We start from the raw sequence: 17,762 nt of genomic DNA, 5'->3' as shown, positions 1-17,762 counted from the left end.
CATTTAAAGTGCACATTTTAGCAGATACTCTTATCAGATCGACAGGTTTTTCACCTAGTTGGCTCGGGGATTCGAACCAGTGACTTATCGGTTACTGGCTCAATGCTCTTAACCACTAGGCTACCTGCCACCCATGTACTATAGTATAATGAGTACTACACTACTGTGTGTTTCCCCCACAGGGCTCTGTCTTTTCTGGGTATGAGTATGTGTCTGGCTCTGATGTTCATCTCCTCCTGGTACTATGCCATCGTGGCCATGTGCATCGCTGGCATGATCTACAAGTACATTGAGTACCAGGGGTATGTCTGAACTCTTACCCGTCTCATAACATAATTGTATATAATTGGGTCACTGTATGAGTTAGCTATTTAGGCTAGAGTATATATTCTGATGCTGTCACTCTGTCTCTCTCTCAGAGCGGAGAAGGAGTGGGGAGATGGGATACGAGGTTTGTCCCTCAGTGCTGCGCGGTACTCTCTGCTACGGCTGGAGCATGGACCACCTCACACTAAAAACTGGAGGTAAACATCACTCCTCGTCCATAGTCTTAGATATCTGGTATCTCCAACTTCAGATATGCATAACTACCTCTTCCTTGTCATACATTCTGTACTTTCTCTCACTCTACAGTTTATACTGTTGTTGTTTTTTAGTAAATCAAATAAGTACTTCCAGGTAGATTCTCACGTACTTTGTCTCTCTTGCCCCTCCACTCTCCAGGCCCCAGGTCCTGGTGCTGTTGAAGCTGGATGAGGACCTCCATGTGAAGTATCCCCGTCTGTTGACCTTTGTCTCCCAGCTGAAGGCAGGGAAGGGCCTGACCATAGTGGGCTCTGTCATCCAGGGACAGTTCCTGGACAGCTACGGAGAAACACAGGCCTCTGAACAGGTAGAGATAGAGCTGTATCTTATTTCTCCGACAGTCTACTGTGTGTACAAGAAAAAGACATGTTGCCGTACTGTAGCTTTATTGAATCAGTTCAGGATTGTTTGAAGGCTGTTACCATCATTGCTTGGTCATACAGTCCACTTTACAAAGCTATAAGAAAGAGATCTAATTTCTGTTGTCTCCTTTGCGCTGTCAGAAGAACCGATGTGGATGTGGTGGAGGAGTCAGGCGCAGGACACAGAGGATTCGTCCAAAATACTTTACTAGTCCAAAGTGCAACAAAACAATACACGACCTCGAAAACAAATGGAGGCGAGGGAATTACGCAACATGCGTAAAACAATAAACAAAACTAACAGAGCGCAAACACGCAGCTCCGCACGACAGGCAAACAACAACACACAATCTAACTAATACAAAACAGGGAACTTATAGGACACGTAATCAGAACACAAACAGACACAGGTGTACAAGACAGACTAAAGCAATCACACCCCGAAACATACAACGGTGGCAGCTAGTACTCCGGGGACGGCGAACGCCGAAGCCTGCCCGAACCAGGAGGAGGAGCAGTCCCGGCCGAAACCGTGACATGCGCCAATAAGAATAAGTGAGTTTATTACCAGCTTTATGATTACCTGCATTGTCTGCTCTCCTCCTCGTCAGGCCGTAAAGAACATGATGGAGATTGAGCGGGTGAAGGGTTTCTGCCAGGTGGTTGTGGCGTCCAAGGTGAGGGAGGGCATTGCCCACCTGATCCAGTCCTGTGGCCTGGGGGGCATGAAGCACAACACAGTGGTGATGGGATGGCCCTACGGCTGGAGGCAAAGTGAAGACCCCCGCGCATGGAAGACATTCATTAGTAAGACTCTGATTACTGTAGACTAGCCTGGTCCTACACATGGATCTGACCCGTTCCCCTAAACATGTTCTAAACAATAACCTCATCCCAGTTTCTCCATGAGGGCATTGGCCATCTCTATGTTTTTGTGGGTTTGGTGGACTGTCCTTCAGCCTGTATAGTATTTGAAGCATTCCATGCTGACTCTTTAGTTAACTGATAGCATCAGCATTGAACTGTATTACATTACATATTACACAAAGTAAACATATTTACCTCTCTGTGCCCCTCCCCACAGACACAGTCCGCTGTACCACAGCAGCCCACCTGGCTCTGATGGTGCCCAAGAACGTGTCCTTCTACCCCAGCAACCATGAACGCTTCACAGATGGCACCATCGATGTGTGGTGGATCGTCCATGACGGAGGAATGCTCATGCTGCTACCTTTCCTGCTCAAACAGCACAAGGTAAAGTCCAGCAGAAACTCTGGGAGCATTTATTGTTGGCCACCATGACTTGAGAGAGACTAAAGGTGTATGGATTTGTTTGTTTAGAAATGTATCTACATTTAAGCAGACGCTCTTATCCAGAGCGACTTAAAGAAGCAGTTAGGGTTAAGTGCTTTGCTCAAGTGCACATCGGCAGCTTTTTCAGCTAGTTGGCTCTGGGATTCGAACCAGAGACCTTTCAGTTACTGGCCCAACACTCTTAACTGCTAAGCTACTCCATTCTTACCATGGTGTGTGTTTCAGGTTTGGAGGAAGTGTAAGATGCGTATCTTCACTGTGGCCCAGATGGAGGACAACAGTATTCAGATGAAGAAGGACCTGGCTACATTCCTGTACCAGCTGAGAATAGAGGCAGAGGTGGAGGTGGTGGAAATGGTGAGAGATGTTCCTCCTTAAAGCTAATTATGTCATGATGGTGGAGACGGTGAGAGATGAACCTCCTTAAATCTAATTATGTCATTATGGTGGAGATGGTGAGAGAATTTCCTCCTTAAGCCGAATTATGAAGATTGTGAGATGTTCCTCATTAAACCAAATTATGTCATGATAGTAGAGATTGGGAGAGATGTCCCTCCTTAAACCTAATTATGTTATGATAGTGGAGATGGTGAGAGATGTCCCTCCTTAAACCTAATTATGTCATGATAGTGGAGATGGGAAGAGAAGTACCTCATACCAGGAGTCTAACATGCAATCCAACTGAGTTTCCATTTTTAAATCACTTCTCTCCCCTTAGTGTATTCAAAGGTCAGGTATTTACGTACTACCATGTTAATTGTTTCAGCATGACAGCGACATCTCGGCCTACACGTATGAGAGGACTCTGATGATGGAGCAGAGGTCTCAGATGCTCAGACAGATGAGGCTGTCCAGCGCAGAGCGAGAAAGAGAGGTACATCTTACACATCCACAAACATCCACAGAATTACACCTGTCAGACCAAACATACTTAACAATAGTTGTGGACCACAGTGAATGACATATTGAGCTGGTTTCCCAGACCCAGAAGTCTTCTCCTGTATTTAATCATCCTCAGTTGGAGAATCTCCATTGAAAGTGTGATTTAGCCCAGTAGCAGGTTCATCCCAAAGGTGTTCGATGGGGTTAATGTCAGGGCTATGTACAGGCCAGTCAAGTTCTTCCACACCGATCTCGACAAACCATTTCTGTAAGGACCTTTCTTTGTGCACAGGGGCATTGTCATGCTGAAACAGGAAAGGGCCTTCCCCAAACTGTTGCCACAAAGTTGTAAGAACAGAATAATCTAGAATGTAATTGTATGCTGTAGCGTTAATATTTCCCTTCACTGGAACAAAGGGGCCTAGCCCGAACCATGAAAAACAGCCCCAGACTATTATTCCTCCTCCACCAAACTTTACAGTTGGGGCAGGTAGCGTTCTCCTGGCATCCGCCAAACCCAGATTTGTCCGTTGGACTGCCAGATTGTGAAGCATGATTCATCACTCCACTGCTCCAGAGTCCAATTGCGGCGAGCTTTACACCACTCCAGCCGACGCTTGGCATTGCGCATGGTGATTTTAGGATTGTGTGCGGCTGCTTGGCCATTGAAACCCATTTCATGAAGCTCCCGACAAACAGTTACTGTGCTGACGTTGCTTTCAGAAGCAGTTTGGAACTCGGTAGTGAGTGTTACAACCGAGGACAGACACTTTTTATGCGCTACTCGCTTCAACACTCGGTGGTCCCGTTCTGTGAGCTTGTATGACCTACCACTTTGCGGCTGAGCCGTTGTTGTTCCTAGACGTTTCCACTTCAAAATAACACCACTTACAGTTGACCGGGGCAGCTCTAGCAGGGCAGAAATTTGACGAACTGACTTGTTGGAAAGGTGGCATCCTATGACGGTGCCACGTTGAAAGTCACTTCAGTAAGGCCATTCTACTGCCAATGTTTGTCTATGGAGATTGCATGGCGGTATGCTCGATTATACACCTGTCCGCAACGGGTGTGGCTGAAATAGCCGAATCCACTAATTTGAAGGGGTGTCCACATACTTTTGTATATAAAGTGTATCTACACTAGCATTAAATGAAGCAATGTATGGCCATGCATTTCAAGTAACTCTGGTATGGACATTAGGACATTGTATCCCCTGCACTCTGCCCCCTATAGGCCCAGCTGGTAAAGGACAGACACTCTCTGATCCGTATGGGCAGCCTGTACTCAGACGAGGAGGAGGAGGTGGTGGAGCCTGTAGCTGATAAGATCCAGATGACCTGGACCAAGGAGAAGTACGAGGCAGAAAGGAGGAACAGGAACAACGCACCAGAGAACTTCAGAGAACTCATGAGCCTCAAACCGTGAGTCACTTGTTGTTGGTCTATTGGAAGGCCAGGAGTTTTTCTTGACCCACGTGATCTGACTAGGAAAACCCCCAGGCCTTTCACGTGGTTAGGAAAATCTCCATCCGGCCCCATCTGAGGTAGTCCACTCTCTCTAGTCTTCCTTCTTCTCTCTCTTTTTTCTGCTTCTGTTGTCTTGCAGACAGAGAATGGTTCATCCTGTGAGTGATGTGTTATTCTGATCACTCAGAGTCTGTAAGTTCCTGTTAGTAATATGTTATTCTGATCACTCGGAGTCTGTAAGTTCCTGTTAGTAATATGTTATTCTGATCACTCGGAGTCTGTAAGTTCCTGTTAGTAATATGTTATTCTGATCACTCGGAGTCTGTAAGTTCCTGTTAGTAATATGTTATTCTGATCACTCTGAGTCTGTAAGTTCCATGCAATGGATTGGAATGGCGGGGTGGGGTGTGCTTTGGTATGTGGACTGCACTTGATGTCTTTCTGCTTTATGACTGAGTTGGTTCATGCTGTTCACTGTTAGATATCTGAACATTATTCCACGGCATTGTTAAAGGGATAGTTCACCCAAATTACAAAATTACATATTGGTTTTCTGACTTTGTTAAGCAGTCTATGTACAAGGTATGACAGCAATCCATGCTTTAGTATAGTTTCCCTGGCACCATTTCCACATGCTAACGTTTTAGCATTTGTGGCACAAATCCCATTAAAATCATGGTATCGATATAACATTTCTTGCACATCATGTTCAAAACTTCTATAAGGTACTTTTTTGAGGTTCAAAATCAATTTTAGATACTTTCGGATGATTTGGACATGATGTGTGAAAAATGATAATATCGGTCCCATGACTTGAATGGGACTTGTGCCACAAATGCTAAAACTTTAGCATGTTTAAACAGAGCCAGGGAAACTGGATTGCTGTCATACTTTGTCCATAGACTGCATTCAGGGTAAGGAAACCTATGTGTAATTTGGGTGAACTATCCCTTTAAATACTTGAATGTTCTGGATTGCATTGTAACATCTGTATGTGGTTGTGTCCCAGGGACCAGTCCAATGTGCGGCGGATGCACACGGCAGTGAAGCTGAACGAGGTAATCGTCAACAAGTCCCATGATGCTCGTCTGGTGCTGCTCAACATGCCGGGGCCGCCACGCAACACAGACGGAGACGAGAACTGTATCCTTCACTAACAGCTGCTCTCAATTTACTGGACAACACTGGTCTTAGAGGTCTGTGTGGTACAATATTTCATTTTTTAGGACAGTTTTAGGGCTCATTATGGGGTTAGGGAGTGTAATTTGGGGTTGAGTGTAGCATGAGTTGTGTAAAAGATGACCGAATGAGTATTAGTAGATGGCCAGCCAGCATGCACGAAATATTTGGCTATGTCTACCGAGATGAAAGACTACTGGCTTTTGAGCTGAACATCAAATCAAAGTTAATTGGTCACGTACACAGATTTGCAGATGTAATCGCAGGTGCAGCAATGCAGAGCAGAGTTGCTGGTTATAGCAGTGCTTAACTCTGGCCCAGATATGGAGTTTCTGGAGGTGCTGACGGAAGGTTTGGAGAGAGTGCTGCTGGTGAGAGGAGGAGGACGAGAGGTCATCACTATCTACTCCTGACCTATCAGAAACCACTGGGATCATAGGTCATGACACTGCCTCGACAGGAAACATTCCACCCCGACCACCGGGGGCACTGCAGCACCGGCAGCAGCATCCAGCCGATCCTCAACATACAGTACACACAAACTGTGCCAATTAATGATGGAATTAAGAGGACTTTTATTGTGGAATTTGAGGACCACAGAAAGCAATAATAATTTGCCTGGCATTTCTGTGGAATGTATTGCCTTCCACGAGGACAGTAGCCTTTAAAGATGACATGCTATAATTCCCTCATATGAATGCCTTATTGCCAAGGCAACTAAAGCTTGTGTCATTCACAAACCTATTTCTGCAATAGGAGACCATTAACAACTGCTACTTTTACACATACATCCATCAAACATTAATTTTCTATGTCGACTGAGTCAGTATTTTTGTATTTTTTTGCAGAAAATAAATTATGGTGGGCTTTCCCTCATCAAGGATTAGCTTGCCAGATAGCGCATAGTCTTGGGTGGGCCATATGAAGGCCTCTGTGTAGAGTGCCAATTTGAGTCCTTTTTTGGTTGGTGGAATAATAACTTTTATATTTATTTTCTTATTTATTTTCTCTATCTTCCCCCGATGAGGTTAAGATTTTTCGGATTGTAGATAATGAACAAAGAAATGCCAGTTGGGGTATTTCAACAGATGGCAGAGACAGAGCTTGTAAATGTAGATGCCAGAGATTGTTTTGAAATCATTTTGATTTATGATTATTGTAATTGTAATTGTTGAAAGAGAAGAGGTTTTACATCATTCAATGTAATGTATAGTTGTTGATCTGCTATTTCTGTACAAAAGTCATTATGATAGGCATGAAGAATACTTTCTGGGCCACCTGAACGAACAGAGTAGCATACGCACACATTTCCTTTTATTTCTTGTAGACTGCAAGAGCTGTAAAAAGGAAGAGTACTTATCTGAACGTGGCAATAAAATCATGATTCATTTCCATATTCAACCAGAATGTAATTTTCTTGACTTCAGATATATCAATGTGTTCACAAAATAACATGGTAGAAAAACAGAAAACTCAAAGCATTATTTACTTAAGAGAAAGGCAAAATAAATATGATATAACCTATGATATGAATACAGAATACAACATTCCTGAGATGACTGTAGGAGGCATTACAGTATATTAACATGTTAGTTACATACCGTTTCACTGTACCCTCTTGTGAGGAAATGTTACAATAATCTTAATGTTAAGATGAAATCTTCACTTGCTATGAAATAGTTTCATTGTGACAATCAAGTTTGTGTGATGAACCTCAAGGTCTGTGTCCTCAGATAAATAAAGCTAAATGCCTCAGTATGACCTTGTAAATGCCTCAGAATGACCTTGTGGCCTTGACTGTATCAATAAACAAACATAACATAACAACATATATTTTTATAATGAGATATGTAAAAAGAGTTCAACGTGTTGAACTCAATGTAATATAGTGCAAAGTTCATGCAGAGCTTTGTGTAAATATAAAACTCCTTCAAGGTCAAAATGACCGAAACTAAAAATGAGGTAAAGTTCTTTGTAGGCCAGATCACATCTGCATGTAAGCAAGTGACACAGTAAACACGGTAAAGCTAGGCTTGTAACTGTCGGAGAAACATGGTTGTAGTGTAATATAACACTACTAATACAACACTAGTAGTACTACTAAATAGGTGCCGGTACTTATTTTGGGTGCAAGTACTGTTTATATTTAGGTGCAGGAGCTCCACTATACTTTTGAGCTAATATTCTATAAGAGTAAAAAGAGCTCAAGCAGTAGAGAATTTGAGGTGCCGGTACTCGGCTCCGGTAGGCTCCTGCCCAAGTCAAGCACTGCTAATAGTTTAGTAACACTAAGAGCTAGATTCTATCAGATCCGTTGTAGCCGACATCCACATAGCAGTTGTTTTGGCAGTGTCGGAGGAGGAACTGCATTAGAGCAGCCCCTTACGGTACATTATCGTGGACACTGCCATTGGATGCAATGAAACCACACCTGACTTTATATCCCACAAATCCCATGTAGCCGCGTTAGAAGCTCATGTTTCAACCACTCTAATGCGTAATGGTCTATTGTCTACATAGACTGATAGGTTATAAATCCCCCCATCCAAATGAACATGAAAACATGCATTGGCCTGTCATTATCTCCATCATCGACAGAGCCTACACTTGCTTTTGTCGTTTTGAACATCTAATGCATAGGGATAGTAAGGAAGGGAGTGGTTGGTGACACAAAAGAGCAGCCACACACCTATTTGTCAGCTCACACCGCAGTTACACCTCCAATACTGCCAAAACATCCGCTATGCGGATATCGGCCAGCGCGGGTTAGTGCTCGATCTGATTGAATCGAGGCCATATTATTATAGTCTTAATGGTCCATCAGGACACAGAGGCAGGAGATTAGTACAACCACAGTCCAGACCAGACTCCTGGGGGCCACCAGTTCACTGTGGCCCTTGGAGTACATCTGTTCCTTCTTGATCCCCTGGTGGTCGGGTCGCCTGAGAACCAGCCTGCAGGGGTTCTGAACCTCAGCCAAGTCGATCTGAGCTTCACTGGGGAGAGTTCCTTTCTCTTTCTGCCTGTCACGCTCCTGGGGAAGGGAGAGGGAGAAGGAGGGAGGGAGAGAGAGAGAAGTTTACACTGTGTTATGATGCCGTGACAGTGACTCTACTGAACAAGAAAAACCAAGTGGGATTTTCCATGCACTATACTGGGCTCCTTTCCAGTTCTCAGTTCCCTTCATACCACAAAGTACTCAGATGGACATTCAGTCCCAGACAGAGATGCCTTTCATTCCTTTGTTACTACTGCAGGTGTTTTTGATGGGCTTTGATTACAATACTCACACCGTAGCATGGAGCCTTTTTTATGAGCTGAAAACACAGCGCTTTTGTTCCTTTAGCACTCACTTTCTCGACCTCCTTGAACACACGCAGGAAGTTGCGTCTGAGGACCCCGGACAACTCGTTCTCTGTCCAGTTCCTCTCCAGCAGCTCCTGGATCAGAGCGGGATACTTGGACACATCCTCTAATCCAAGAGGAAACCTTCAGACAGTAGAACATAACAGGATATGTATTACTGAAACCCTTAGGCCAAAGGAGAACAACATGTAAAATGCAGCTGCTATCTGTTACCAGCCTGCTTACAAAAAAGTGAGTCATTCTGATAGCATTCAAGCTGGAGCCTAATGTATTAATGAACTAAAGCTGGATGTGCTGTTCTTACTCTGAGGTAACAACAAGTTCTTACTTAGACGCTCCATCAAAGTCTCCTCCTATTCCTATTAACTCGGGTCCAACCACCTTCTTAATGTGGGTAAAATGGTCTGCAAAACGTGAGAGGAATATCAGAAGATCAGGAAGATATTTACATAGGATAAATCATGTATACACATGTTACTGATGTTCTTCGTATTGCTCTTGTAAACAGGTCTTAATTGATAACAAGGCAGCCAATTTTGCACTTAATTGTTTGATGCCAGTAAACACTAATCAAAGGCAACTGCTCACCAGCCACAATGGAGACATTGGCTTGGCCATGGCAGGCCACAAACCCACTGTGCAGATTAACCATGATGAGTCCTCCGTTCTCCTTCTGAAACAACAACACACCCAGAATAGAACATCAAAAAATATGACCTTCCAGCCATGTGCCTTCAGAAAGTATTCACACCCCTTGACGTTTTGCATGTTTTTATGTGTTACAGCCTGAATTTAAAATTGATTAAATTGAGATTTTTTTAAACCTGTACCGAATAAAAATTTTCCAAAACATGCATCCTGTTTGCAATAAAGCACTAAAGTAAAACTGCAAAAAAATTGGCAAAGAAATGAACTTTTTGTCCTGAATACAAAGCGTTATGTTTGGGGAAAATCCAAAACAACACATCACTGAGTACCACTCTTCATATTTTCAAGCATGGTGGTGGCTGCATCATGTTATGGGTATGCTTGTCATCGGCAAGGACTAGGGAGTTTTTTTAGGATAAAAATAAACGGAATAGAGCAAAATCCTAGAGGAAAACTTGGTTCAGTCTGCTTTCCAACAGACATTGGGAGACAAATTCACCTTTCAGCAGGACAATAACCTAAAACACAAGGCCAAATATACACTGGAGTTGCTTACCAAGACGACAATGAGTGTTCCTGAGTGGCCTAGTTACAGTTTTGACTTAAATCGGCTTGAAAATCTATGGCAAGACTTGAAAAGGGCTGTCTAGCAATGATCAACAACCAACTTGACAGAGCTTGAAGAATTTAAAAAAGAATAATGGGCAAATATTGTACAATCCAGGTGTGCAAAGCTCTTAGAGACTTACCCAGAAAGACTCACAGCTGTAATCGCTGCCAAAGATGATTGTAACATGTATTGATTCAGGGGTGTGATTACTTATGTAAATTAGATATTTATGTATTTCATTTTCAATACATTTGCAAAAATTTCTAAAAACATGTTTTCACTTTGTCATTATGGGGTATCATGTGTAGATGGATAATATATATATATTTAATCAATTTTTAATTCAGGCTGTAACACAACAAAATGTGGAATAAGTCAAGGGGTATGAATACTTTCTGAAGGCACTGTAAAACAGGAAATGCAAATAAAGGACAAGTTGATTAAAGAAACACTTCAGAAAGGACATCGTCAAAACATCATTCCAAAAGTCTCTCCTGATAAACATAGGCCACCCACACTGAGTGACCGTGCCGATGGTGGTTGAAAGGGAGGAGGGATGGAGGAGTGTTTGCGAGAGAGAGACAGAGAGACAGACAGACAGAGACAGCGAGAGAGAGACAGAGAGACAGACAGACAGAGACAGCGAGAGAGAGAGCGAGAGAGGGAGACAGAGAGAGAGTTCTAGCCTTTGGTCTCACCAGTTCGTGGAGCAGGTCATCAGGGACATTGCGGCTGTGGTTACACACGGCATGGGCTGAGGAGTGGCTGAAAATAACTGGAGCTTTGGAGACCTGCAGTACTGCCCTGACTGTGGCCCAGGAACTATGGGACAGGTCTACTATCATCCCCAATCTGTTCATTTCCTTCACCACATCCTGAGAGAGAGAAAGACAGACAGAGAGAGAACAGATAAAGCATAATAACGCCACCACTTGCCGTGTTATTGAGATTTCCCAGTAATGATGTGCTCTATGTACGTCATTGTACCTATCTGCTGACATTAAAAACATCAACACTTTGCTCAACTTTTCTTGAAGTAAGCACTTCAAACAGTAAAACTCTCAGTGATGAGATAATCAGTGTTACACAGCCCCCTAAAAGTCGTCAAGGATCAAGAATGTTTGTGACTTAAAGACGTAAGTGAAGCGAAATGTCATTCCGCTCCAGTATGACGCGTGAAGTGACCGGCGTAGGCTACAAGTCTTGGCTTTAACACAGACTTAGTGTTAAAGGTTCCCCTTACCTTACCGAAGTCTGTTAGGCTGTCATTTTCTCTTTTATAGACATCATAGATTGTTGAGGAGGACTCAGCCCTGCAGCAAGAAAAAACTACTGTGTCATAGCCCAGTAGCAAGAACCCAAGATGTCAAGCCAAAATATAACACATATTGTGCATGAGTCTGTCTGTGTGTGTGTGTGTGTGTGTGTGTGTGTGTGTGTGTGTGTGTGTGTGTGTGTGTGTGTGTGTGTGTGTGTGCATGTGTGTGTGTGCGTGTGCTCACCAAGGTGTGTTGCAGGTGTGTGTGAAGGCCATTGAGCGAACCCCCAGCTGGTAAAACATACGCAGGGTTGGCAGGCTGCTGTCTATAGAATGACCTCCCTCAATGCTGATCAGACACGCTATCCTCTTAGTGTCATTTAGTCCTGTGGAATACACACACATGATACACACACACATCATCATCATCATCATACTACTGTAAATGGGGCAGAAACATATTTTTACTAGGCATCAACCCACTTGAACAACCACACATTTCCATAATGTTGGAAAGATCCATTTGGAAAACCCATCAAATGACATCAGAGAGCATAAATGACTGGCCAGACGGAAGTGACTGGCAAGTGTCTCCTTGCCCAGTCTGTAAGCCCAACATGTTTGAAGCTGCCCACCATTGTTCCTGTTCCTAAGAACTCCAAGGTAACCTTCCTAAATGACTATCGTCCCGTAGCACTCGCATCTGTAATTATGAAGTGCTTTGAAAGGCTGGTCATGACACACATCATCCCAGACATCCTGGACACACTCCAATTTGCACACCGCCCCAACAGATTACGCAATCTCAGTTGAACTTCACACTGCTCTCTCCCACCTGGACAAGAGGGGAAATAACTATGTGAGAATGCTGTTCATAGACTACAGCTCAGCGTTCAACACCATAGTGCCCTCCAAGCTCATCACCAAGCTCGGGTCCCTGGGACTGAACACCTCCCTCTGCAACTGGATCCTGGACATCCTGACAGGCCGCTCCCTAGGTGGTGAAGGTAGGCAACAACACCTCTGCCATGCTGACCCTCAACACAGGGGCCCATCAGGGGTGTGTGAATAGTCCCCTCCTGTACTCCCTGTTCACTCACGACTGCGTGGCCACGCACAACTCCAAAACCATCATCAAGTTTGCTGACGACACGACGGTGGTAGGCCTGATCACGGACGGCAATGAGACAGCCTACAGGGAGGAGATCAGAGACAACAGCCTCTCCCTTAATGTCAGTAAGCAGCTGATCGTGGACTACAGGAAAAAGGGGGGAGAGCACGCCCCCATCCACATCGATGTGGAGCGGGTCGGGAGCTTCAAGTTCCTTGGCATCCACATCACTACGGACTTAACATGGTCCACACACACACACACACCTCTTCCCCCTCAGGAGGCTGAAAAGATTTGGCATGCGCCCTCGGATCCTCAAAAAGTTCTACAGCTGCACCACTGAGAGCATCTTGACTGGCTGCATCATCGCTTGGTATGGCAAATATAAAGCGCTACAGAGGGTGGTGTGGATGGCCCAGTACATCACTTGGGCCAAGCTCCATGCCATCCAGGACCTCTATATCAGGCGGTGTCAAAGTAAGGCCCAAAAAATTGGCAAAGACTTCAGCCACCCAAGCCATAGACTGTTTACTCTGCCACCATCCTGCAAACGGTACCGAAGCATCGTCTCTCGGACCAACAGGCTCCAGAACAGCTTCTACCCCAAAGCCATAAGGCTGCTAAATAGCTAATTAAATGGTTACCCCGGAATATCTGTATTGACCCTATCTTGCACTGACTCTGCACACTCACTAGACTATATACTGTATACACTATGTACAGTATACACTCACACACACTACACTGACACTCCCACACAAAACCACACACATTCAAATACACTTTTAGTTTTTTAGGGGGGAAAAAATGCTAAAATCACCAGGAATTCAGAAAGAAATATATAATAATTAAGTATTCCCACGAATAAAAAAAGAAACATGATCATGTCTCAATGTAATCAAGGTATGAAACTATTGTTATTTTCAAATACAATCTCTTATTGGGCTTATTTGTGGTCAATTTGCAGTGTACAAATGATTATAATTATGTTCCGGCCCCACGGCCATCCACGCTGACAAAAATCGTCCCGCGGCTGAATCTATTTGCCTACCCCTGGTATATTGTATACCTTTTACAGATGTAACCAGCTCCAGTTCTGGGTTCTCTGTACACATGCGATGGATCACATCTATCTGTTCCAGTGTGAGCCGCACAGCATCCTTCTTCTGGGCGCCACACAACACGTAGGCTGCAAACACCTGATCAGAGCATGGGATGGGGACAAAGCAGGAGGCCAGAGAGCAACACTTGAGTTAGAAGGGTATTATGGCTTTAGTACAACTCAGTATACACACGCACGGGGACACACACACATAAACACTCACACACTCACACAAGCATGCACACGCATACACACACACACATACACACACACACACTTAGGCTACGATTAACCATACATTAACCTACCAGAGCGCCGACATGTCCCGTTGTGAGTCGGTTGATGTCCGTGGCCACTTTGCTGATGTTGCGTAGGTCAACCTGACTCAGTCTGTTGTTGTGGAGAATCCTTAGCATCAGAGCTAGGTCGTTATGTCTAGGAGAGAGAGAGATGAGTCAGTCAGATGGAATAGAGGGGAGTGACTCAAGGTGGAGCTGGAGGAAGACATCTTTACATATCCAATTTCAAAAGGGACAGCTCCATACAGTACCACTTGTGTGTGGGCGAGAATGACTCAGTACGGGATGGTAATTATTTGTCTTTGGAACTACACTTGTTTTGGATACTTACTGCCAAATTTCCAAAAGTTTACCGTTGAAAATCCTTGAGCTATTAATATTTTAGGCTGCATATGATTTAACAAAAATATCTATGTATCTCTGCACAGACAAATATATAATTAACCAATAATAAGGAATACTGTAGGATAAACTTCTCTCTATTTTAGGAAAGCCAGAATAACTAAGACAACTTTCCTCCGTTCACTTACCCATCAATCAAAGGATATTTTGTCATCAAGCCAACTGCACTTCCTGTTGTAGGATCTTCCGACATCATGCCACAGAGAAAACACAGCATCAAGTGTGTCCCCAGGCTTAGTAAATCACCTCTATGGAGTATCCGCGACATCATATTCTATAAATAAAGTAATTTTAAGACGTGGTAACTTCAATCAGTCCAGTACTTTGAACGTTTGGTCCCACTTTAAACGAACTACAATGTATGAAGGCTTTATATGGCATTCATAAAGTCTTGATAAGCACTACATAATTTATAAACAAAGTAATACTGTATAACGTGTGATATGAAAGGCCTATATATAAAATCCAGGTCTTTGGCAAATGTGATCCTTTGCCACTCTTTATAACATATGAAATTTGCTTAAAGGGGCAATCAGCAGTTGCTACATAAATTTTTTGACAAATTAAGGATATGTGTAAAGAAGGCCGTCCTGCTCCTCTCCTCTCTACCTAACTTCACCTCACAGTCCCTTCAGTTTCCCTTAACTCCCGTTAGTTTGGCTGCTCAGCCTACCTTAATTATCCCTCTTCAAAGTAGCCACCCTTTGCCTTGATGACAGCTTTGCACACTCTTGGCATTCTCTCTACCAGCTTCACCTGGAATGCTTTTCCAACAGTCTTGAAGGAGTTCCCACATATGCTGAGCACTTGTTGGCTGCTTTTCCTTCACTCTGTGGTCCAACTCATCCCAAACCATCTCAATTGGGTTGAGATCAGGTGATTGTGGAGGCCAAGTCATCTGATGCAGCACTCCATCACTCTCCATCTTGCTCAAATAGCCCTTACACAGCCTGGAGGTGTGTTGGGTTATTGTCCTGTTGAAAAACAAATGATAGTCCCACTAAGCGCAAACCAGATGGGAAGGCGTATCGCTGCAGAATGCTGTGGTAGCCATGCTGGTTAAGTGTGCCTTTGAATTCTAAATAAATCACAGACAGTGTCACCAGCAAAGCACCCCACACCATCACACCTCCTCCTCCATGTTTCACGGTGGGAATCACACATGCAGAGATCATCTGTTCACCTACTCTGCGTCTCACAAAGACACGACGGTTGGAACCAAAAATCTCACATTTGGACTCATCAGACCAAAGGACAGATTTCCACCGGTCTAATGTCCATTGCTCGCGTTTCTTGGTTCAAGCAAGTCTCTTCTTATTATTGGTGTCCTTTCGTAGTGGTTTCTTTGCAGCAATTCGACCATGAAGGCCTGATTCATGCAGTCTCCGCTGAACAGCTGATGTTGAGATGTGTCTGTTACTTGAAGTCTGTGAAGCATTTATTTGGGCTGCAATTTCTGAGGCTGGTAACTCTAATGAACTTATTCTCTGCAGCAGTGGTAACTCTGGGTCTTCCTTTCCTTTGGCGGTCCTCATGAGAGCCAGTTTCATCATAGCGCTTGATGGTTTTTGCGACTGCACTTGAAGAAACGTTCAAAGTTCTTGAAATGTTCCGGATTGACTGACCTTCATGTCTTAAAGTAATGATGGACTGTCGTTTCTCTTTGCTTATTTGAGCTGTTCTTGACATAATATGGAATTGGTCTTTTACCAAATAGGGATATATTCTGTATATCACCCCTACCTTGTCACAACACAACTGATCGGCTCAAATGCATTAAGGAAAGAAATTCCACAAATTAACTTTTAACAAGGCACACCTGTTAATTGAAATGCATTCCAGGTGACTACTTCATGAAGCTGGTTGAGAGAATGCCAAGAGTGTGCAAAGCTGTCATCAAGGCAAAGGGTGGCTACTTTGAAGAATCTCTAATATAAAATATATTTGGGTTGTTTGACACTTTTTTGGTTACTACATGATTCCATACGTGTTATTTCAGGGTTTTGATGTCTTCACTATTATTCTACAATGTAGAAAATAGTAAAAATAAAGAAAAACCCTTGAATGAGTAGGTGTGTCCAAACTTTTGACTGGTACTGTATGTATATTGCATAGTTATAACCCTTAACTAATACTGTTTACATGTGTGCATATCTTTGTCTTATAGAAACACAACAATAAAATTCAAAATCATTCAGATTACCAAACCATATACACCTCTCCAAATGGAAACAGCTGCGTCTGCGTGTGTGTGGTGGTGACTATCAAGAGTACAGTGATGGGCCTCAACATCATGTTATAACCGGACAGCACTACAGAGGATAGAACCAAACCAATCAGTTATAAGTATATAGCGGGTGAGGGCATTTACAGCCGACCGCTCAGACGGGTTAGGGCATACCAGCCAACCATTTTTACTTGGTCATTCTAGCCGGATTTAGTGACCAACAGTTTTTACAATATGTACCCATTGATTCTTGAAGAATATAATTTATAAAATGCCTCATGAGTTTAGTTCAACTGTCGTACCCCATCAGAATCCAAAATATAAGCCTATCTACTCCAATGTTTGTAAATAAAGTAAATGTAAACTAACACTATATAACCTCAAAACATGGTTAAAACTACAGTATAATGTTGGTATCATGGATGGTCAGTCCTTGCATACATAGTTCTGTCTATGAATTTGAGAGTGGTTACATTTCTCCAGCTCCATCCCTCAGCTTTTTACTGCAACAGAGGCAGAATATCTGCTTAGTTATTGTTTCTACTGCTGACTTCTGCTAGAATGGTTTCTTAAGCATCTGTTGGCCTTCTAAAGGGTTAATTAATGAAGGCTTCATTAATCCTTAAAAGTTGTAGTTCGTTTAAAGTTGAACATAACATTTAAAGTAACTTTTACAGTTAATGGGTCAACAGTTTTAATGAGTGATCCAAAACATTACGGATCTATAAATATTATGCAAATAGGCCTACAAATAACTGGAATTCTATAAAAAAGCATAATAATTCAGTAAACATAGGCAACATAATTATTTAAAAAGTAAAGTATTTTTAGCAGAACAAAACTCACTGTGCAAGGTGATCGATCAGCTGGTCGGGTTATTTACAACGAATGCAGCCTAAACCCGAACATCACAACTGAATAATGCGAATTTACTAGCTCCCTCCGCCCAGA

General features: G+C 43.2%; 2 protein-coding genes across 3 annotated transcripts in view; one reads left to right on the top strand and one right to left on the bottom strand.

Annotated features, from left to right (window-relative positions):
- Positions 1-7,546, top strand: part of LOC311122083 (solute carrier family 12 member 4-like) — a 22,543-nt gene extending 14,997 nt beyond the window's left edge. For both annotated transcript variants that reach the window (XM_084196494.1, XM_084196495.1), the window contains exons 15-24: positions 183-302; positions 420-524; positions 724-892; positions 1,559-1,754; positions 2,032-2,201; positions 2,487-2,618; positions 3,028-3,135; positions 4,377-4,564; positions 5,619-5,752; positions 6,110-7,546. In XM_084196494.1, coding sequence (XP_084052620.1) covers positions 183-302; positions 420-524; positions 724-892; positions 1,559-1,754; positions 2,032-2,201; positions 2,487-2,618; positions 3,028-3,135; positions 4,377-4,564; positions 5,619-5,752; positions 6,110-6,201 — 1,414 coding nt within the window. In that variant the 3' untranslated portion in view covers positions 6,202-7,546. The remainder of the gene's footprint in view (positions 1-182; positions 303-419; positions 525-723; positions 893-1,558; positions 1,755-2,031; positions 2,202-2,486; positions 2,619-3,027; positions 3,136-4,376; positions 4,565-5,618; positions 5,753-6,109) is intronic.
- On the bottom strand, positions 7,256-17,762 carry LOC311122084 (dipeptidase 2-like). Its single transcript, XM_084196496.1, has 11 exons — positions 17,658-17,762; positions 14,713-14,858; positions 14,192-14,318; positions 13,851-13,980; positions 11,915-12,056; positions 11,656-11,725; positions 11,111-11,287; positions 9,743-9,827; positions 9,483-9,558; positions 9,142-9,277; positions 7,256-8,822 (listed from the first exon to the last, which is right to left on the bottom strand). Exons 2-11 carry the CDS (start codon positions 14,853-14,855, stop codon positions 8,598-8,600), a joined length of 1,311 nt encoding a protein of 436 aa, XP_084052622.1. The 5' UTR covers positions 14,856-14,858; positions 17,658-17,762; the 3' UTR covers positions 7,256-8,597.

Source organism: Coregonus lavaretus (genome assembly GCF_964263955.1).
Source record: "Coregonus lavaretus genome assembly, contig: HAP1_SCAFFOLD_1122, whole genome shotgun sequence".
Taxonomy (NCBI): Eukaryota; Metazoa; Chordata; class Actinopteri; order Salmoniformes; family Salmonidae; genus Coregonus; species Coregonus lavaretus.
The sequence above is the reverse complement of the archived record's forward strand: the minus strand, read 5'-3'. Positions and strand labels throughout refer to the sequence as shown.